The 21519-nt window shown below is 37.3% G+C and overlaps 1 protein-coding gene across 3 annotated transcripts in view; it reads left to right on the top strand.

Moving 5' to 3' along the window:
- SLC4A4 (solute carrier family 4 member 4) overlaps positions 1–21519 on the top strand; it is a 396122-nt gene that overhangs the window by 348130 nt on the left and 26473 nt on the right. For 2 of the 3 annotated variants that reach the window (XM_023190242.2, XM_023190244.3), the window contains exons 17-20: positions 4431–4544; positions 6571–6732; positions 18332–18510; positions 19667–19739. In XM_023190242.2, the coding sequence (XP_023046010.1) occupies positions 4431–4544; positions 6571–6732; positions 18332–18510; positions 19667–19739 (528 nt within the window). The remainder of the gene's footprint in view (positions 1–4430; positions 4545–6570; positions 6733–18331; positions 18511–19666; positions 19740–21519) is intronic. The other variant, XM_023190245.1, reaches the window with a different exon arrangement.

Raw genomic sequence — 21519 nt, 5'->3', positions numbered from 1 at the left:
AGGGCCAGAGGTTTAGGTCCTATGGGAATTTCTACCAAAGAATTGCAGATTGAATTTATTTGCCACCATCTATTTCCCTTCTCCTGTTTATTAACAAAAGGAGGAGAGCTATCTGCCTTTTAAATAACTATTTTTCCTCTTTCAGTGTATATAAAAAATCCAGGTGGAGGTGTCAGGTAGTTAGATAGATGATTCTGGAATTTAGAAGAGTGGTCTAGCCTAGAAATATAATTTTTTTTGTTCTTTAGCATGTAAATGGCATTTTAAAGCATGAGACTGAATGTAATCACTTAGGGAGAGAATATAGATAGGAAAGAAGAGATCAAAGTCTGAACTGTGGAACACTGCAATCTCAAGAGTTTGGAGGAGTTGAAAGGACCAGCTAAGAAGAACTAGAGTAGCCAGTGAAGTAGGATGCAATTCAGGTCTACTAGATCTGATTTCCAAAATGTCTTCAGAATGCCATAGTATTCTTAAATCAGAACATGGTAACTGGTATATTACAGACAGTTGCTTTTGAAAGATTATACTGGATGGTTGGACTATTTCCATACACATATCCTGCTATCAGAGTTGCCTCCGTATCCACTGGTAGTTCTAAATTTACTGTCTATCCATGTAATATGAGGTTTATGAAGTTTAATGAGATACTCTTGAGAATACATGTTAGTGCCATCTTTAGAGGGTGATATATCTGTGTAGGCTCTGTATTAAATATGAGAGTTCAGAATGGAGTAAGAAATTCAGTTGCTTCATTAAGCTACAGAAATGATAGTTTTGGGAGATCTGACAATTTTATATTCTTTTGAATATCCTCAGCGGTGACAAATTACTTTTGCTTTGTACGGATTTAACTTTACAGAGTATCTGCAGTAATTTGTGTATTGTTGAGTACAGCAAAAATTGGAAACTCAATATAACATTCTAGAAGGTAATTTGGCATTATATAGCAAAAGACTTAAATTTTTATATAGACATTGATATAGTAACTCTTCTGACAGGAATTTATTCTAAGGAAACAGTCTTATATATGTGCAAAGATTTCTTTATGATATGGTTCATTATAGTGAAAAGTTAAAAACAATCTAAACAGTAGGGTAATAGAAAAGTAGATTTTAGGATAACCATTCAGCATAATACTATGGAGTCAATAATGTATACTATTATGGAAAATATCAAATGAAATAGAATAAAAGTGGAAAATCATAATGTCAAACAGTATGTGAAAAATTCTATTATGTACACATGTATATGCACATAAATATGTATAAAAGGATATATTTGCAAGTGTTAAAATTTATTTCTACATAGTAGAATTGGAAAACATTTTCCTTTTTCATTATTTTTTCTAAACATTCTATAATGAACATATATTAATTTTGAAACAAAAAATATATTTCAAAGAAGATAGAATTATGGATCCTTCAGACATGTGTGATAGTTAATGTGGGTAATCAAACAATCTTTGCTCAGTACTAAAACTATAAAATGAATTTTTAATTTTTGGAACAATAACAACACCATTAAAATAAATGAATAGCTTCCCAAAGAGAATAATTTGAAAGACAGCCCTGATTTAGATTTGGAAGTTACGGGATTTTGAGGGGGTGTTGGGTTACATTTTAAATTGAGCTTTAATTTTCATAGTAAAATTCACAGATTATACATTTGTGTAACCAACAGGCAAATTAAAATACAGCTGGTATATTTGAAAAAAATTGTTTTTCTTTCAAAATTATTATACCTTGAATAATTTCTTAAAACAATATAGATCTTTCAGGGCATTTTCTCTTTGTTGGTCCTTGGAATCATGTGGCTTGATCTCACCATCTCTTGGAGTAGTGCGGCCAAATTAGCAGCCCCATATGTGGGCCCTCAGTGATGAGGTTCAGTTTGCCATGTAGGTTTTGCAGGGCATCCAGTTTATGGAAAGCTGAGAATGCCTCCTCTACCAACTAAAGAAGCAGAATTGCCCAGGTGCCTGGTAGTGATTTTGGTCAAGCAGATCTTTCCTCCACCAGGGCCAGAGGTACAGGTCCTATGGGAATTTCTACCAAAGAATTACAGATTGAATTTATTTGCTCCCATCTATTTCCCTTCTCCTGTTTATTAAAAAGAGGAGGAAAGCTGTCTGCCTTTTAAATAACTATTTCTCTTCTTTCGAACAATTTATAGGATATTTGTGTTTCCTACTGGTTGCATTTTCTAGGTGAGGGTTGTAAGGGTGGTAAGTAAGAACTAACTTCCATTTTACCTTTGCAATGACCTCTGGTCCTCCAGGGATTTATGACCCACTGGTCTAGAGGGGTGTTTGTAACTTCCTAACGTACTCCTGAACTGCTTCATAGGACCGTCTTTTGCCAGACCACACTGAACTGCCAGTGTCAACACTACTTGCACAAAACTTAATAAATGAGTTTCCTCCAATATTGAGCTCCTGAGAAACATCCTTTTTTTGCTGTGATTCCAGATACTTCTAACCAAAATTAGCTCTCAGTGGCAGTTTCGTGTTACTAATGGGCTTTTTATTTTTTATTTCTTGGATTTGAAGTTTCATTTCAAAGACCTCCTGACAGTAGATCATTTAGGTATTCCAGTGGTCTCTGCAGCCATGAGAGCTTCTAGAACTTGAAATAACAATAATTAACTCATATTAGGAGAGTTTATTATGTTCCAGGCAATATTGTTAAGCACTTTCGTGGCTTTTCTTATTTAATTCTGATAACAAACCAATGAAGTTGTAGGGATTATTTTGGCTATGTTTTGCAGGTAAAGCAATTGAAGCTAGGAAAGGGTAGGTATTTACAAATAGGAAATAATGGTGCAGGAGTTCCGATAGTAATTGTGCTCCTAACTGTGGTACTATATTGTCTACCCAAATTGATCCCTGCCATCTATTGGTTCTTAACACAAATTATTGTGTATAATTGATGTTAAGTTGCCCCCAAAAGGCTGGCCTTCTCTTCCTCAGTATATACTTTTCAAGAAAGCTAAACCTAGCAAATCTAGCCCTCCAAGAAAGAAAGGAACTCCAGGCCAAAAGGAACAACTCTGATCCTGCCACTAGTTAGTATCAGGCTCCTGACACCTGGTAAAGATCAAGCATTGAACACTAGGGCCTTTACCTTACCTACCCTGCCAATTTTCATTTCTCATTTTAGTTTCTGTTGACTACCTGGCTACAGTAATACCATTCCCTTTCAAGAAATCCTTTGTCTTCAGAACAGTGCATCCACTCACCCCATCACTGATCTCCTTTCCTTCATCCAGCAGCATCAGAAACTGACAGCTCACCCTGAGATAACTTCATAACCTCTGAATCAACCTTGGTTTTATTTAGGAGCAGGCTTCCTTGTATATAACTTGGCTATGAGCTTCACGGGAATGTGGATTGTATCGGTTTTGTTTACCGTGGTATCCTTAGCACCAAGAAAATTATTAGGAACTAAGTAGATTCTTGTTGAATGATTAAATTATGTGCTAACATGTGTATCCACCATATGGGAAACTCAGATATCTGTGCTTTGGTAATGCCCTTAATCCTCATTAGTGCCACTAGAGACTACAGAACAGTCTCAAGAAACCAACTGTTACTATGCTCCCCTTACCAACTTGCAAATGACCATTATTCACCCACTTCATGGGAACGGTCTTAGTTTAATGCTGTATTCCTTAAAGCCCAGACCTTGTCCTGACCAGAGGGAGGTACTTAGGAATTTGGAGGGTTAGCAGATAATGGCAGTCACATGCAAGAAGTGGTAGAGGAGAGATGTTCCACATACGTGAGACTTTAAGCGCTAACCTGGATTGAGAAATATTTTATTTGACAAAACTAGTGCAGCTGTGACATTTCCATCTTTCATCACTTGCCGTGACTTTGAGGTCTTGATATTTACTTCACCCAAGGGACAGGAACTTCTAAGCCCTTCCATGCTAGATTCTTGGTGTTTTCAGGCTGTCTTATGAGATTTATCTTACTCTGTACTCACAGTGCTGCCTCCCAAATAACACAGAATTTCTATGTTGTTGTGCAGATTTTTATAATATGTACTTAGTTTTCATTCTTATGCAGGTGACTATGTTGCAAGCAGGATGAATTTATACAGTATTTCAGGGATGTGTTTTATTTGATTGCTCTCCCTGTCTACACACACACACACACACACACACACACACACACAGAGAGAGAGAGAGAATGAGAGAGAGAGAGCAACCTGTTCTTTGGGATTACATTATGTCTAGCCAGGTGATATACTAATACAAAAACAGCTTTAAAAATAATCTTTCTGCACTCTGATACCTCCTTCAATTGGTTAATGAAGCTGTTACTATAAACTATTAGCAAATAAAAAATTCTCATTCAGTTCAAACACAAACAAATGTATGTATCTGGTGCTAAATGGTTCCTGGTTTCTTTTTTATTTTTCCAGGCAAGAAAACTGATCAGTGATTTTGCCATTATCTTGTCCATTCTCATCTTTTGTGTAATAGATGCCCTGGTAGGCGTGGACACTCCAAAACTAATTGTGCCAAGTGAGTTCAAGGTAGGTGAATGTCTGTCTTTTGGTCATTCCTGGAACTCTTTTTCTTTCTTTCCCCCATTCTAGTTTATTGTGTGTCCCTTTTGAGTTAGTTTTGTACAATTATCCTTTTTTTCTTTTTTCTTTTTTCAAAATCAGTCCCTTTTAGGCTCATATAGACATGTAGTTTAATTTCTTCACTACAATTAAATGTCAAGACTAGGGTTTTTATTTAAAACAACTGATAATACTGTTATAAACTCTGCCTTATAGTTTTAGAATATTTTTTAAATATCCAAAATATTTTATATACCTTATTACATTGATTTATATAATGACTCTGGGAAGTACATAATGTAGCTATAATCCTCCTGATTTTTTCTTTTTTGAGACAGGGCCTTGCTCTGTTGCCTAGGCTGGAGTGTGGTGGTGCAATCTCAGCTCACTGCAACCTCTGCCTCCCAGGCTCAAAGAATCCTCCCACATTATCTTCCCAAGTAGTTGAGATTATAGGCACATGCACCACCCCCAGCTAATTTTTTAATGTTTTGTAGAGGAAAGGTCTCACTGTATTGCCCAGGCTGGTCATCATCCTGATTTTATAAAGTTAAGATTGAAGCTCAAAGAATTAAGTAAAATGCCCAAGATTATGGAACTAGTAATGTCAAGGTGTGAAGTTAGAACCCAAGCCTCTAGACGCCTAGTCCAATACTCTTTTCATACTATGAGACTACCTACCACATGCATATATATATATATATATATATATAGCAAATTGTAATTATTACAAGGTAGATATAACAATTACTTAACTTACAAACCTATTGATATGTGCAGGTAATGGATAAAATTTACATTCCAGTCATTCCTAAATATATTCCTAGCTAATTTTTCATTACAAGTCTTTTATCTGTTTTCTAAAATACTCCTCATTCCCTCCAATACTGAGAGTCGTATATTTGCTAAGAATTATTAAGCTAGTTGCAGTTTTAGATTAATAACTACTTAATGAGGAAGGATATATGTGTTATAACACACATTATTTTTTGAATTATCTCTGCTATCACATATTCATTAGTAAAGATAAGTTCTCATCCATTCAATCATTAATTCATTTGAGTTAATATTTACTGAATATTGAGTCAGGCTCTAAACTGGAAATTTGAAATGCATTGATGAGTAAGACAAATTTTTTTCCCTAACAAGCTCACATCTGCTAATTGTAGTACAACGAGGTTAGATTCAGTGACAGAATTATGAGATAGATGATGGGAATATCCTCAGAAGAGAAATGAGACTTTCTTGACAGCAAATATGGAGAAAATAATTCACTGCGTTCTATTTTAGTTTTTTTATTTGCATTGTTGAAAGTAAGGAAAAGCATAGGAAACACTTTTTTTCTGTAGTTCTGTAGTAGACGTACATGATCTATTGATGGAAAACAGTCTAAGAACTGCAAAAATGCCAATTTTTTCCAGTTTTCTTGTGACATTTCCTAAAATTTACCCAGTTATTATAGATCATTATTTCATATGTAAAATAAGAGACCAGAATTTTTACATTAGTTCACTTATATAAAAACAGTTATGACTTTTTATATATATTATGAAGCTGTTAAAATTTGGCAATAGTATAAACAACTTCATTATAATTGCTAAAACCCATGAACAAAATTCATGGTGGTTTGGTAATTTCTTGCCACCTTTTTACTGAATGTTACATTTGGAGTTTTCTTCTGGCTACTCTTTAAATTTAAATCAGTTTCTTCTATTTTGAGTCCTTATCTTAAATCATCCCAAATGCACAAAATGCCATTCACTTCTTTTCCCATGGCTCATATTCTTTCTCTCCTTTCTTTAAGGAATTTCTCAAAAATAACATCCTTTGGGAGGGTTTTGGTGAATAATCTTCATTCTACAGCTCAAAACTGTTTATATTTCTCAGTATGTCGGTTATCCAAATATAATAGCATGTCTTCCCATTGATTTTTCACCAAATAGTATATATTAACTTGATAATTTTCTGAAAAATGTCCTCTGTCTTTTTCAAGCCAACAAGTCCAAACCGAGGTTGGTTTGTTCCACCGTTTGGAGAAAACCCCTGGTGGGTGTGCCTTGCCGCTGCTATCCCGGCTTTGTTGGTCACTATACTGATTTTCATGGACCAACAAATTACAGCTGTGATTGTAAACAGAAAAGAGCATAAACTCAAGGTAAGTGTCTGTTATATGTCTATCATTGCCTTCTACTTTTTTTTTAGTACTTGAAAACACTAATTGATTTAAAACCAAGGAAGCTCTGTTGGGAGTTACTATAGCTAATGTTCCTTACAAGTCGGCAGAACCAGAGATCACTTTGTATTGGCACATGTCTTCAATGTAGCACTTTAGGGAGAGCTCATTTAAATCTGAAAATAAAAGGTTTCAAATCATATTTCTTTCACCAGCAAAGAGAGAATATAAACATAATTTGCTACTTAGCCACAGTCATCCTATATCTGATTTTAGTGGAGTAAATATCCTCAGTAAAGAGAATGACAATCAAAGATTTAATTAATTTATACTGAGCATCTGCCTTCTCTTAAATCAACTCAGGTTCATTCTTAAAGATTATTCAGATAGTTCATGGTTGTAAGCTGGTGGTATGCATTCTTGCTTTTTGTCTTCACATACTTACTTGTGTCAGTATGTTATTAACCATAAAGTATGCAGAAAAATACTTTATTTTGTACATTTAAAAAATCAGTTATTAACTTTGTTATGAGTCTAAAGAAAATGCCTCAGTAGTCTGGGACATCTTTCAAGAGAGCTGCCTAAAATGCTCTTACTTTATATAATGTTTTTCCAGCTCTAGTGACTTTTCTAGTTGCAATGAATTTTTACAATACCATTTGAAGAAGTGAGATATGAATGGTAACAATAATAAGGGCTATTATTTAGTGGATGGCTACTATGAGCCAGGCCATCTTCTAAGCACTTTGTATTATATGTTAGCTCATTAACTTTTCATAACCACCATATGAGGGAAGCGTGTTAATGCATTAGAGTCTGTTACCAAGAAGGAGAGGATATTACTAAGAATAGAGTTCAGCACAGTAGGTGTGGCAGGAAAAATATTCAGAAAATATAAAGAATTGGCTGACTATAGAAACCCATTGAGTAGAGGAATGAGAGAGATGAGGAGGATTCTGATAAACTATCCAAGTAGGGAGAACTTAAAAAGCTGTGGATCATGGTAAGAAAGGAGTAAATCCCAAAATAATAAGACCAAGAGAAGAAAATTAAAGGCTTTAGTCAAAGAAGAGATGTTTAGATTTTGAGAGTTTCAAAGGAGAGAAAGCTGAGATTGATGAACTGGTCCAATGCATGTGGCTAGCTGCTGAAGCAAGTTGACGATGACATCCGTCAACACTTGTAACTTAGAGTAACGTGAGTCTGGTGTACTGAAAGTATCACCTGCCGCAATATTGACACGATTGGAAAGTAGCAGAGTATGGTAGAGAAGAACATCATGGGAAAGTTACTAAAACCATAAGTGAAAGTGTATAACTGTCCTGGAGGTCGGCATATTTAGTGATGTGGAAGGGCAGAATGAAGAGTAAGTGGGCTTCAATACAAGGCAGTTCACAGAAACATGAAAACAAGTGAGGTATGCTCCCCTCTAATATGGGGAGTAAAAAAAAAAAAGCAAAAACAAAAACATAAAACCAAAAAAACAAACAAAAAACTCGACTGTCACTAAAGAACAGATCTCTCCAGGAAATCAGTGCTCCCAAAGGAAACCAAGTGGTTTTCACTTATGATGAAAGAAAAGATTGTGAATTCAACTGGAAAATTACATTAAAGTGACTTTCCCCCATGCCCACTCTTGCCATGAGTAGATATTGTACTGCTCTGAGATACTTTTCTTAATTCTAATATCATTGAGCTTCTCACATTCTGGTAATGTTGGGTTATTTGCACTTGTTACATGGAAGCTGACTTAAGAAGTGAAAGATGCTAGGCCATTAAATGGTTATATCTGCAACTGGCACAGCCTTACTTCTTTACTTTGCCGTGGTCAATGGGTCAAAATAGTCACAGGGGCAGCCTCCATTCAAGGGGGTGAGGGGGGAATCTTCTTTTTAATGGGGGAATGGCAAGGTCATATTGTAGAAAATCATATAAGATAGGAGATATTTTCCAGCCATTTTTGGAAAATAAAATCTGCTACATTTGTACTGAAAAATTTGCCATAGTCTAGATCTTGGTGATTGCTTCCCCGTGGTATCATTTAAGCATATTATTATTATTATTATTATTATTTGAGATGGCGTCTCGCTCTGTCGCCCAGGCTAGAGTGCAGTGGTGTGATCTCAGCTCACTCCAACTTCTGCCTCCCGAGTTCAAGTGATTCTCCTGCCCCAGCCTCCGGAGTAGCTGGGATTACAGGGGCGTGCTACCATGCCAGCTAATTTTTGTATTTTTAGTAGAGATAGGGTTTCACCATGTTGGTCAGGCTGGTCTTGTACTCCCGACCTCGTGATCTGCCCACCTTGACCTTCCAAAGTGCTGGAATTACAGGCATGAGCCACCACGCCTGGCCCATTTAAGCATATTCTTTTGTCCTCTGTGCTTCCTTTAAATTGGCCATTGGATCTAGAAGCTTGAGGAGATATAATTTTGATATTTTATATATAGAGAGAGGGGGGGAGAAAGAGGGAGAGAGAGAGAGAAGCCCAAGACTAATTTATAAAAGGCCAGATAACTTTAAGCTACAAGAAGTTTGGCTTAGGAATTTCGAGGTCACAGAGATAATATGAATTCCAGCTCTAAACCCAATTGTAGATTTGTGGTTAGAAATATCCCTATCCTGGGAGATTCTTTCTTTTCCCTTCTTTTGGCATTATACCCAATGGCAAGGCTGAGAGAGGCATGTGTTCTCACTATCTTTCTCTGTGGGGTATTTTTTTTTTTGATTGGCCAACTGAGTATGCCATGTTTAGAGTGTACTAGTTTTATTTTGGGTGGTATCTCCCATCTTTGCCCTCTCCCACAGAGCCCGAGAATTGGTCTCTGTCCCAAGAGTTCAGATGGTCATTCTAATTCAGGCCCTAAGCCTCCAAGGATTGGCACGGTGTCGCTCAGGGCAGTTCCAGGCTCCAGGGCTTGCTGACTCCAAGGATTTGCTTCTTCACGTGGCTATTGTTTTTTGTATCCAATTGTTCCTCTTTCTAGTGGATAAGCCATAGTTTCTAAAATATATTTTCTGTGTCTTTTCGAGCATTTTCAGATGTTCTGTATTGAGAGGGTTTTTGATGTTGGTTTAGTTTACCAAAGCCTTGAAATGGATGTTGACTAATATATTTTTATTCTGAAAAAATTTGCAAACAAATTCTTAATTATGATCTACAGTTGGCTGGATTTACTCTGTGTCTTTGGAGGTAAATAAATGCCTACAAATTTTTACTCACTATGTTTTCTTATTGATAAAATTCAGAATTTAGAATTTCAGAAGTTTAGGAATGATAAAATACAAATCTTTTTTCCCTTATTCTCAGTAGAAAACATTAGAAAATCAAGCTTTATTAGGGTTTGCCTCTTAAAATAAGAGTTGAATATATAAAAAATAAGTTTTCATCACCTTCAGAATTGCCACTTGAAATCATTCTTTTGAATAATGAGAATTATGGAATAGGTGTCAGTCTTTTGTCACAAATCTAATGATACTAGTGACCATTTCATCATGAATCAAAGGCTTCTCACTCTGAAAACTGTTTTGTTCATATTTTGTTAGGAAAGGAGAGCTGTGGAATGTGAACACTGGAGATTCTGTCTAAAATTGTAAAGGGCCTTAACTGCTATGAAGTTGATTCAAAAGAGAAAGCTGAAACTGAGAGAGATGGAAGCATTGTGATATTAAAAACAGCATGTTTTTGGGTGGCATTTGCTTTGGCTTCCGGTCAAGTAGCTCTGGCTGTCTGTTCTGCTTGGGATGGGATCCACCTTTCCACTCTGCTGAACAGCTCAGTATTGATGTAGGAACGCCAAGGCACTTGGCTTTCTTTGGCCATTATTTTGGTTGGTTATGCCCTGCGTTAGCTCTGCAGAGTGCTCAAAAGCAAGCCAGGGTTAGCAAGGTCACGACATCTTTAAGGTCATTCCCTGAGTCATTGGCAGAAGCAGGAATAGATTCTGAGCTTCATACTGCAAAGCCAGGGATACTTCTCACAAAGAGAGTGATTTCAAGAGTGTTATAGATTGGGTGTAGGAGGGAGAAATAATTTAGGATAGCTATCTAGAAATAGATATGAGGTGGTTGTGGCAACCAATTTGCTCTGATATCTTTTATGGTAAAACCCTTAATTTGAGGGTGTTCTTTTTTGCTAACTCCCAAATTCCTATTTTTGCCCAATTTTCATTCTGTTTCTACTCTCATAACCCTATAGACTCAGTCCTTTTATTTTGTACCTGCACTCTTCTAAAGGGTTAGCCATGGGTTAATAACCAATCTTCCTGGCTTCATTCCAAAAGCAATCATTTTTTAAAAAGTGCTGTTCTTGTATGTCAGTCCTGTGTTTTTAAACTTTCCCACTTTGGCCCCTTTAAATCTTTACCTCTCAAAGAACTTCCATTTGCCCTAGCCTGGGTTTTAAGACTCTTTGCCAGAGGACCACAACCTAAATTTAAAATGGCTTTCTTCAAATGCTAGCCAGTGCTCTAGTCAAATGAACAGTGGAGGTTTCCTTAAGCCTGACAGTTTCTTCTGCTAGGTACTCCAGCCAGCAAGCTCTTCTCCCTACTTCCTAATGATTGCTGTTTTTCAAAATCCTCTCCATCCTTTAAGATAATTCAAATACAAAAACTCAGTGTAGCGTTCACCTTTAATGTAATTTATATTTCTCTTGTTTTTGCTTTTAGTATATTTGTATTACTCTGTGGCACAGGTTACATATGTCTTTTACAGTATCTATTTTGTATAATTACCTCATCCCTTTTTGTTTTCAAGGTCAGGACCAGTTTTATTCCTCTTTTCAGCTCTCATGTGGCCCACCTGTTTCATATGGTAGACTCAATGAATACATGTTGGAGAATTGTATTCTCTTTGGCCCACATGGCTCTCAGTTGTTACTCTGTGTGCGAGAGATGTTAACTGCAAAACATGTAAACTCTCCACTTCTCAAAGTGTGTGCTTATGTTGGTCAAAGCTCTGTTTAGATGTCATCACTGCAGGGAGTTTTTGTGAATTTACTCTAGACATAGTTAAACACTTCATTATCTGTACTTTTTATTATCATTTCCAAACCTCTTTGAATCTCTATTCAGAGTGCATTATAATTTGTGTATAAGTCTGTGTCCCTTTCTTCAATTCTGAGCCCCTTGGTGGGAGGTACCATGTCATGGCTCTTAATGTCCCCATAAATGAGCATATTGTCTGGATCTTTGTGGGCCCCTAGCATGAATGTCTATTCTGTGTCCCTGCATGTCCTCGTGTGTACTGCTCCTCACGTCTCCTTTTTTATCAGCTATGTACCACATGTAAACTGTAGGCTGCTAGGCTAGTCTTTTTCTTTCATAGATTTTGATTTCTGTGGATTTATTCCTAAATGATTTCTACTCTGTATTAGTAAAGCATATACAATTTCAAAAGGAAATAAAGTTTCACTTTCTCTCCTTGTACTTAAAATAATCTCCAGTTTCAGAAAATAGAACCGTTTGGTTTGTATTCATGGAAACAAGAAGTCTTTTAAACTTTAAAGGGCATATTTAACCTTTTGAGCATTTTGTGAGTGCTTGCTAGGTATGGAACACTTGTGTTAGATGTTGAAGATAAAAATGGTTCTACATTGCAGTCTATGCCCTGAAGGAGTTTAATGGATTTTCCCTATTCACCACCTGTCTATTACAACACCAAGGTTGGAATTGACTGTGCCTTTCTTTGTGCCTTGTACCTTGCATGTACATTAAATTATTTGTTTTCATGTCTGCCCTCAATTAATAATCTGTAAACTCTAAGAGGGCAAGTATTCTGTCTTATTTGTTGTTTTATCTAACACAGAGCCTACTAGCACAGGATAGGTGTTCAATGAGTATTTATTAAAGAATCATTTCCCATCCAAAGAGATGAGCAAATGCAAAAGGCCCAGGGTGGGAAGGAGCTTGGCGTATTGAGAAACGTATAAGAGGCCATTGTGACTGAAACTTGGGGAATTAATTCATTGAGATGAGGTCAAAGTTAATGGGGCCAGGTCACATGGAACAAAGTTTCTGAACTTCAGCATTATTGACAGTTGGACATTATTTTTTGTTGGTGGTAGCTTTCCTGTGCATTGTAGGCTGTTTATCAGCATCTCTAGTCTCTCACCAGTAGTGGCGTTTACACCCTCCAGCTGTGACAACCAAAAATGTCTTCAGGCATTGCCAAATGTCTCTTGGGAGTGGAGATCGGCGCAAAATAGTTCTGGGAGGAGGCTCTGATGTAGAAATTTAAAGATAATTTTACAGCGTTTAGTTTCTCATTCTAAGTGAAACAGGAATCACTTTAAACAGGGAAGTGGCATATAATGATTTCGATTTTTAAAAAAGATTCGTTCGTGAGGAGAGTGGGTTGTCAGGGACAAGAGAAAAACAGGGACGTTTGTGGTGAGAGCAGCATTGAGGGCTGAGGGTTGGTTGCCGGATGGTGTGAAGGAAGAAGGGGAATTTGCATGGAGCACTGAAAGGAGAGAATGACTTTAAACAGATGTCAAGGAGTAGAAGCAGAATCCCAATTCAAAGAGTGACACATAGGAAAGTGCAGGAGCACAGAATGTGCAAGGCACCTTGAGGGATTGGTAGAGATTCTGGAATCCTTGAGGGCCTCCTCAGAGTTTTAGATGTAGGAGCATGGAAAGGGAGGCTTTGTAGTCTTCGGCCTTCTCATCTGCCTGTGGCCTCCCCTATTCAGCAACATCCAGCTTGGGCTTGATGGGTCCGAATTGCATTTGAAACACTCAGTCTGGCAGCAGTGAGGATGGATGGAGGAGGGGCAAGAGTGGAGGTGGGTGGGGGAAGGTGGGTGGGAAGAGGCTGCTGCATAATCCAGGAGAGAAAGGATGAGAATCTGAAAAAGGTAATGGCAGTGGGGAGGAGGAGTACAGAACAGATAAAAAGTTTCCTATGTTATTTTTGAAAAATACTGTTTTCCATATTTCTTGCAGTATTCTTTATATAAAAAGGACCAGTATTTGAATATTATTTTTATTCCATTCAAATCTAGTCATTCAGATACTTTTAACTCAAAGGGACATCTTAGAAGTGGCTTGTTTTTATACATATATAGGTGGTTTTGCAGAAACAACTTCTCTGACATAACCGTTTGTTTCTTGGGTCTCATGGCAATAGTTTGGGGCAACATGAATTTGAAGCATAGCTTTTACCACTCTGTTCAACAAATGTGTCTCCAGAGTTTAGCATGTGTCGGACACTGTACTGGACATGGTAAGCCTTGCATGTTGAAATTTGACGAAATAAATTTATCACTTTTTTCTCTTTGACCTCGTTGTCCATAAACTCTCCTCAATGTTGTTCCTTTAGTTTAAACTGCAACTTCTCAAGCCTGGATTATGACAGTGTTGTCGTGTCTGTCCTCTGCCTCCAATCTTGAGCACTCTCAATATACCATTTATAGTCCCAACAGAGCCATCCTTCTAAATAGAAATCTGATTATATCACTTGCCTGCCTAAAACCCTTCAGTGACTTTCCATTGCTCTTGTGATAAAAAATTCCAAAGCCTTTAGCAAAACATAAAAGTTCTTAACTTCTCTAGCCATCTTCTTCTGTGCAGCAAATTTATTTCATTTTCTTAGAATGGCAGCTTGCTTTGCATAGTTTTTCACCTACTTCTTATCTCTGAGCTGGTTATGGCTCATAGTTTAGAACTCAACCTAAATTCTACCCCTATGCAAACCATCCCTAACTTTGTGCTGAGTTGGGTACCCCTCCTGGATGCTTTCTCAGCACCCTGAATTAACCTGTACTTTAACACTGGTTTTATAAACACCTGTTGTTTTGACCAGCTCTACCATTACAGTAAACCACTGGAGGGAAGGACTGTATTACTTATAGTTTTACCTCTAGGGTCTAGCAGAGTGCCATTGAATGAGTGAATTAGCATTTATTCATTTATCCATCAAACATTTATCTAGAGTATCCACTCTGTGGTACACACTGTGCCAAGTGCTAGTTTGATGGTGAACAAAAACATACATGGTTCCTGTCCTTATGGAACTATGAGAGAGAGAGAGGCACAATTCACATAATTATGCAGAATGTGGCACTGCAAATGTGGCTGATGTTGTGAAGGAGAAGGAGATGGTATGTTGAGAGAGTGCAGGGAGTTCCCTAATGTGATGGCACTTATATTGAGACCTAAAATGTTAGCAAGAATTAGCTAAATGAGGCTGGGTGGGAAGACTATTTCGGACACCCAAAGAAATCACTGTGTATGCATAGGCCTTACAAAAGGAGGTACTTGGTGAGAATAGGTGATTGATATAATCCTGTGTGGCTACAATGAGAGAGTTGAGGCTGGAGGGGAGGTAGAGGCAGACCAGGTAGGGCCTTCAGGTCACATTGGTCATTTTCCCTTCCCCTTAAAAACATAAGGAAGTCCACTGTGGTTGAGGAGAAGGAAGACTTTTTTTTTTTTTTTTTTTTTTGAGACGGAGTCTTGCTCTGTCGCCCAGGCTGGAGTGCAGTGGCCGGATCTCGGCTCACTGCAAGTTCCGCCTCCCGGGTTTATGCCATTCTCCTGTCTCAGCCTCCTGAGTAGCTGGGACTACAGGTGCCAGCCACCTTGCCTGGCTAGTTTTTTTTGTATTTTTTTCGTAGAGATGGCGTTTCACTGTGTTAGCCAGGATGTTCTCGATCTCAAAGCAGTGGTGTCAAGGGGAGCAGAATACTTGTCTATCTCTAATTATTTTATCTCAGAACCTTTGTTTATTCTGATGCTTATATATAGTTACCTTTATAGTCCATCATCTGAAATCTTCATTTCACCCTCTTTCATATGGGCCCTTTTTGCTAGTCTTCAACATATATAACTCAAACTTGTTTTAGTTAAAATAGATCCAGAAAGCGTCAAGATGACTCAGGGTAACATGGGTGATTTTTTTTACATAAGCTATTCTTTTGACCCATTCATTTGGCTAGTGTGCATATCCTTAGGTTACTACAGGATTTTTGGTAACAAGATTTGTGGATTCTGCTCATTATTATCCTGCTGGTACTTCTAATATGGACTTCAGTGATTTAGTCTAAAGAGGGCTTAAAAATTCTGTGATGTCTCTACTGTTTTTCTCCTTTTTCCCTCCCCACAAATGTTTCTCATGTCTGCGAATTAACAATAAAGTTTTACATTTGCTTCATGGCTAAATAAGAGTTTATAGTTGCCAATAAGGGGAGTATATGCATGCTATTTGTCCTTTTCTAAAAATAAACATTTATTGAGAATCAGCTGTACATCATGCACTCTGCTAAGGTATTCAGAATACAGAGAAAATGAGATACAGTCCAGGTCCTCATGTTACTTACGTTCTAATGTCAAAGACAGGTGAATACAAATATAATTTCAGAATTAGTGTGATGAGGACTGTGATAGAGGAAGGCGTAAAATGAAAAACAGGGAAACATAAAGGAGGAGAACTAACCCAACTTGACTTACTTATCTCACCTAGGTTGAGGCAGGAAAACCTACCAGAAAAGGTGAGGGTTAATTGAAGTCTTAAGGATAAATAGGACTGAGCGAGAGAAAGAACAAAGGAAGAGTAGAGGTTATTCCGGGTAGAGGAGGCTATGTGGGCAAACACACAAAAGGTATCAGTGAAAGAAACACATATGAGGCATTGCAGGTGGTTGAAAGTGGTGGTGGCACAGGATCCAATCTGGAGAGAGATGAAAGATGAGGCTGCAGATGTGAACAGAGGCCAGATCATGAATGCTCCATAGTGAGGTTCTAGACACACAAACAGGCAGGAGAGAGAAAATTCTGTAGGCTCCACCTTAAGGTATAGCCAGAATCCAGCCGCTTCTTACCATCTTCACTGCCACCACTCTGGTTCTAATCATCACAATTTCTTCCAATGGTTATGTAGTCTTACTATCCTTTCCCTATTTACCTAACACAGCAGCCAGTGTGTTTAGAACATAAGCAAACCATGACCCTCCTCCATTTCAAACCCTCCAGTGGTTTCCCATTACACTCTTCCTACAAGCCTAGGTTCTGATAGTTCTCCATAGTACTTATTACTATGTGAGATGCTGCATATTTTACTTTTTTGTGGTATTCATTGTCGTCTCCCTCCATGGAATGGAAACTCCATGAGGGAAAGATTTTTTTGTCTGTTTTATTCACAGGTGTGTCACCAGCATGGTACTAAGTTGTCAGTCAATATTCACTGAAAGAATGAATGACTGAAATCTCAGATATATCATGGTATTCACCTCATTAGTCATTATTGAACAAATTTATTTCAGCTCATCCCACCTCTGCCCTCCTTTCCTCTGCCTTACACCAGTCTCAATTCAGGCTATTATGCCTTCCTGAAAAAAACTGGTTTTATGAATATATATTAACCTATCTTCATAATCCCAAGTAGATTTTTGTTTTTAGCCAAGCCTGGGCTAGGTGAATACATGCTTTTCTTTCTTGTACCAGCTCCGCTTGTCTGTGATGAGTTCTCAGAACATGATTAGATCCATGTGTGCGAGCCAGGGGTGAAATCTTGGCATTTCAGTGAGAGGAGAGCAGTGTTGTGACGAACTGTAACAAGATCTGAATGATAACAGTCACCAGGTTCCTAGTGTAAATCACATCCTCATTTTTTAAAACCAGCGTCTTTATTCCTTGGATTGGTCATATTCTGGCTCTTGGCATTGCTGCTTCCATGCTGTGAAAATGGACTGCTCTATTTTCTCAGGCTCCGTAGGGGTATCAAGTATTTGATTTCTTCATAAATAGAGCAAAGAAATAGAACCATAGAATAACATTGCGGACACATTTAACAATATTTATTTCATGAGTAAAAAAGCTAGACCTTTTGTTACATTGTCTGCTCTTCCAGTCAGTAAATGTTATTGTGACCATTGGGCAATGTTTGAAATCGGCCTATTCTGATTAAGGGAGTGTTTATTACCTTAATGATGATATATAATAGATGGTTAAACATTTCCTTTCATATATTATGAAAGCTGAGAAATGGCCTACATACCTTCTCAATCTTGCTTTCGGATCCTTGTGTAAGTTGATGAACAGCATACTACTCAGCGCTGTCCAGCAGAGAAGGCAGGGTGCCTGCTTTCAAGGTGCTTATTATGTTTATCTTAACAACAACAACCAGTACCACTACTGCCACTATCACCGTTTATTAAGCACCTATGACATTGACAACTGCAGTTTAAATTGCTACAAGATGCTTTGCCTCTGTTACTTCAGTGAATGGTCTTAATTCCTCTATGGAGTGGGCATATATATCTCCATTGTTCTGATTAGAAAATTGTATACAGAGAGGTTAAGAATAAACAAATAATAAGTGTATCTTTGACTTAAGTCTTAGACAATTATTCAACGCTATGGTAGAGAAGGTCTCTAACATAGCAGCTGTAAGAGGCAGCTGTATGTTTAATTGCTAGGGGGAATAATACAAAGAAGATAAAGTCCCTTCCTTCAAGGAGTTTGACTTACCAAGCAAAGTAAATCGGTTTCCTTTGGTCATCTTAATTCCCCTCTGGAAATATGACTAGATAGCAAATATGAGTCTTTTCTTCACATGGTTTTGTTATCTCTTTCTACAGAAAGGAGCAGGGTATCACTTGGATCTCTTCTGGGTGGCCATCCTCATGGTGATATGCTCCCTCATGGCTCTTCCGTGGTACGTAGCTGCTACGGTCATCTCCATTGCTCACATCGACAGTTTGAAAATGGAGACAGAGACTTCTGCGCCTGGAGAACAACCAAAGTTTCTAGGAGTGAGGTGTGTTAACTCAGAGGAAAATGACTCGCCAAAACATGCTGTGCACACATCTATGTGGCAATCTTAAGGAAATGGGCAGATTTGGAGGAGACAGGGCTTGTGATGATTAATTTATTCCTATGTATTTTTGTTCCAGAAAGGACTAAATTTTCATCAGAGGTTTCAGTGATTTTTTTAGTTTACTCCTCATGATATATCATTTTCATGGATTTCCAAAAGGCTAAATGTTGCAACATAAAAACACAACCAGATTACTTTCTTTCCTCAACATGCAGGTGATTTTGGTGCTGCAGTGTTTACTGTATCACAATCATGTGTGAAGGCCCTAAAACTCTTGAGTCTGCTTATGACTTTTAAGATTCTGTAAAGGGAAAGATATTGTTATTTTCCAATTCATTTTCTGTCCCCATAAACACTGAACAACTTCAACCTCCAACTGGTCAATTTGGGTAGCTGTGAAGGGCAGGAGTAGAAGGTTTTCGTACTCTGCTGAGCACTTTTTATTGCACACTCTGCTCGTAAGTGCTTGGGTAGAGAGCTCACATGACACAGCCATCGTTTCCCACGCCAAAACAGTGGGTGATTCTTTTTTGGGGGGTGGGGGAGGGGGTGTAGGATGGGAATTATATTTGTTGAAAAGTACTTTTGTTGTTGTAGATTTGGAAATTAGACTGATGTGATTTATTGTGCTAATGAAATTTCCTTGAGCTGTTTGTTAATTAGAATATGGGACAATGTAATATCTGTCTCCTATGAAAGAAGGTGTAAGGGTAATTACACAAGAGGATAAATTGCTTTAAAAAATAAGGTCTTCAAAGAGGCCAGTAATTGATGGACCAAGAGCAAGTGATTTTTCTTTCTTGATTCTAAAAGGAGCAAAAGATTTAGCAGGATTACGTCTTTCTTCATGAATTCAAATCACATATTGCAATCACTTTAAGATTTTTTTATAGTTATGTTGAGTTTATACGCCATCCTTGAGGTACTAATTACGTGATACCAACACCTTTGTTGCTTTAGCCAAACACTGATTTTGTCAATGTGTAGTTGTTTTTTTTTTTTTTTTTTTTTTTTTTTTTTTTTTTTGAAGGTGAAAAGACAAGAGCATGTTTATGAAGACAAGAGGTAGATTGGTAATCTTTTGATTTGGTTTCAGGGAACAAAGAGTCACTGGAACCCTTGTGTTTATTCTGACTGGTCTGTCAGTCTTTATGGCTCCCATCTTGAAGGTAAATATGTGAAACATTCATCTCTTCCTTCTTCTCAGAACACTGACATATAATTGGACATGTGAAGAGTGAAATTCCTTATGAGATATTTGCAAGATTCTCATCAGTTCTGTAACACATTGAAGCAGGGGTCAAGTAGAAAGAGGGCTTTAAATAACTTTTGTCTTGATTTCCTTCTCAGTCTTTCATCCCCTCCCTTATCCTTAGTTTTGCAGTTACTTGATTGAACTGTATTAAATTAACAATATCCAAACTTTCTGATCTGTGAAAACAGTTTCATGCAATTGAATTAGACTGATCTTCTCCACCTCCTCCACACAGATATTTTTTATTCTCCTTATCTTTTATACATTCTTTCTTCTATCACCTTCCATTTGCTTATATCCAAATCTTGTCCCTCTTCCCTCATTAGACTCCTAAATAACATGAGTGATGCAGGATGGCCATTTTGAAATTTTTTGACTATTGTTAATTATTACTTTGTTTCTATTTTATTGGAATCAGACGACCTCGTAATTCACAAAGGTAAATCAGAGTAAAATTACTGACTCGTAATTAGAAAGCTTTAGAAATGAACTTTTGAAGAAGAAAATTTGTATGATACAGCTTGTTTAGAAAATTAGGAGTCAATATATAGGTTTATTGATGGGTTGGATATCTGCCTAGATAGATAAATATAAACTGTATGTGAAAACCTATTAAGAAGTAGGAAAAAAAACTAATGAAAGTTAGTGTGTACCTCTTCATGAAGCTTCCAGTTTTCTTCTGTGATGCGAACATTTTATTTTTTTCAATCATATAAACATGCTTGTGAATTATTGATAATTTGTATCTTATGCTTTGTACCACAGTACAAAGCATGAAAGTCGTCTGTGGACCTAACAGCTATAAACAACCACTGCTAATGATGTCCTAACAAATTTTCTCTTAAAATGTTTATTTTTAAACAATTTTAATTTTAAAGACTTTTAAAATGTTCATTTAATTACATAAGTAGTGGAGCAGTACAATCTTCTGAAGAATTCAAACAATATAGAAGTACAAAAAGTGAAAAGCAAAAGCCCTCTGTTTCTCTAAAATTAGCAAATTGTATGTCTGTTGCCAATCAGATGAAGTTGAGGCAAGTGGAACTGTAATATCTTTGACCTATAAATAAGACTAAGATTGCCTTCAGGGTGTTTAGACTGATGTATACAGTGCGCACAAAATACTTGTTAAACAGTTAAGATATGTAATTATTCATCTTTTTTCCTTGGTTTCCACAATGTCAATTAACTGGTTTAATTAATTTCTGACTGGATTCATGAGGAATATGTATCTCATCTTACACAAGATGTTAAGATGAAAAATAACCTCAGAAAAGTTGTTTCTGACTAGGTATAGAGGGCCTTAAAAGAGTACAGAGCTTATGTTCTGCAGGGATAGAGGGAAACCTTTTGTCACCTTTGCCAGTGCAAAGCAAGTTATGGGATAGGCGTGAAGGTGTGGTGACTTTCACAGCATCGAATCTGCTGCCAAATGCTTTATGTTTCTCTGTTATCCTATAGGCACCAGCACATCAGCTGGTGGAAAGCCTAATGACAGCGTTACCTTTTAGGCAATGGAACCTCATCTAGTGAGATCATTTTTAGAGAGTTCATTGCAGATAATTATGAACCCATGTTGTGAGAGGCTCTCCTAGAAATGAATTTTCCCTGTGGGTTCCTTGAAGGTGGGCTCACTTCAAGCAGCTGCAGAGTTTCTTTTATGAGCTCTTTTTGTGCTCAGTCACTGGTGAGGA

The sequence above is a fragment of the Piliocolobus tephrosceles genome, chromosome 3 (assembly GCF_002776525.5).
Source record: "Piliocolobus tephrosceles isolate RC106 chromosome 3, ASM277652v3, whole genome shotgun sequence".
In the NCBI taxonomy this organism is placed as follows: Eukaryota; Metazoa; Chordata; class Mammalia; order Primates; family Cercopithecidae; genus Piliocolobus; species Piliocolobus tephrosceles.
This window is presented reverse-complemented; position numbering and strand designations above follow the sequence as displayed.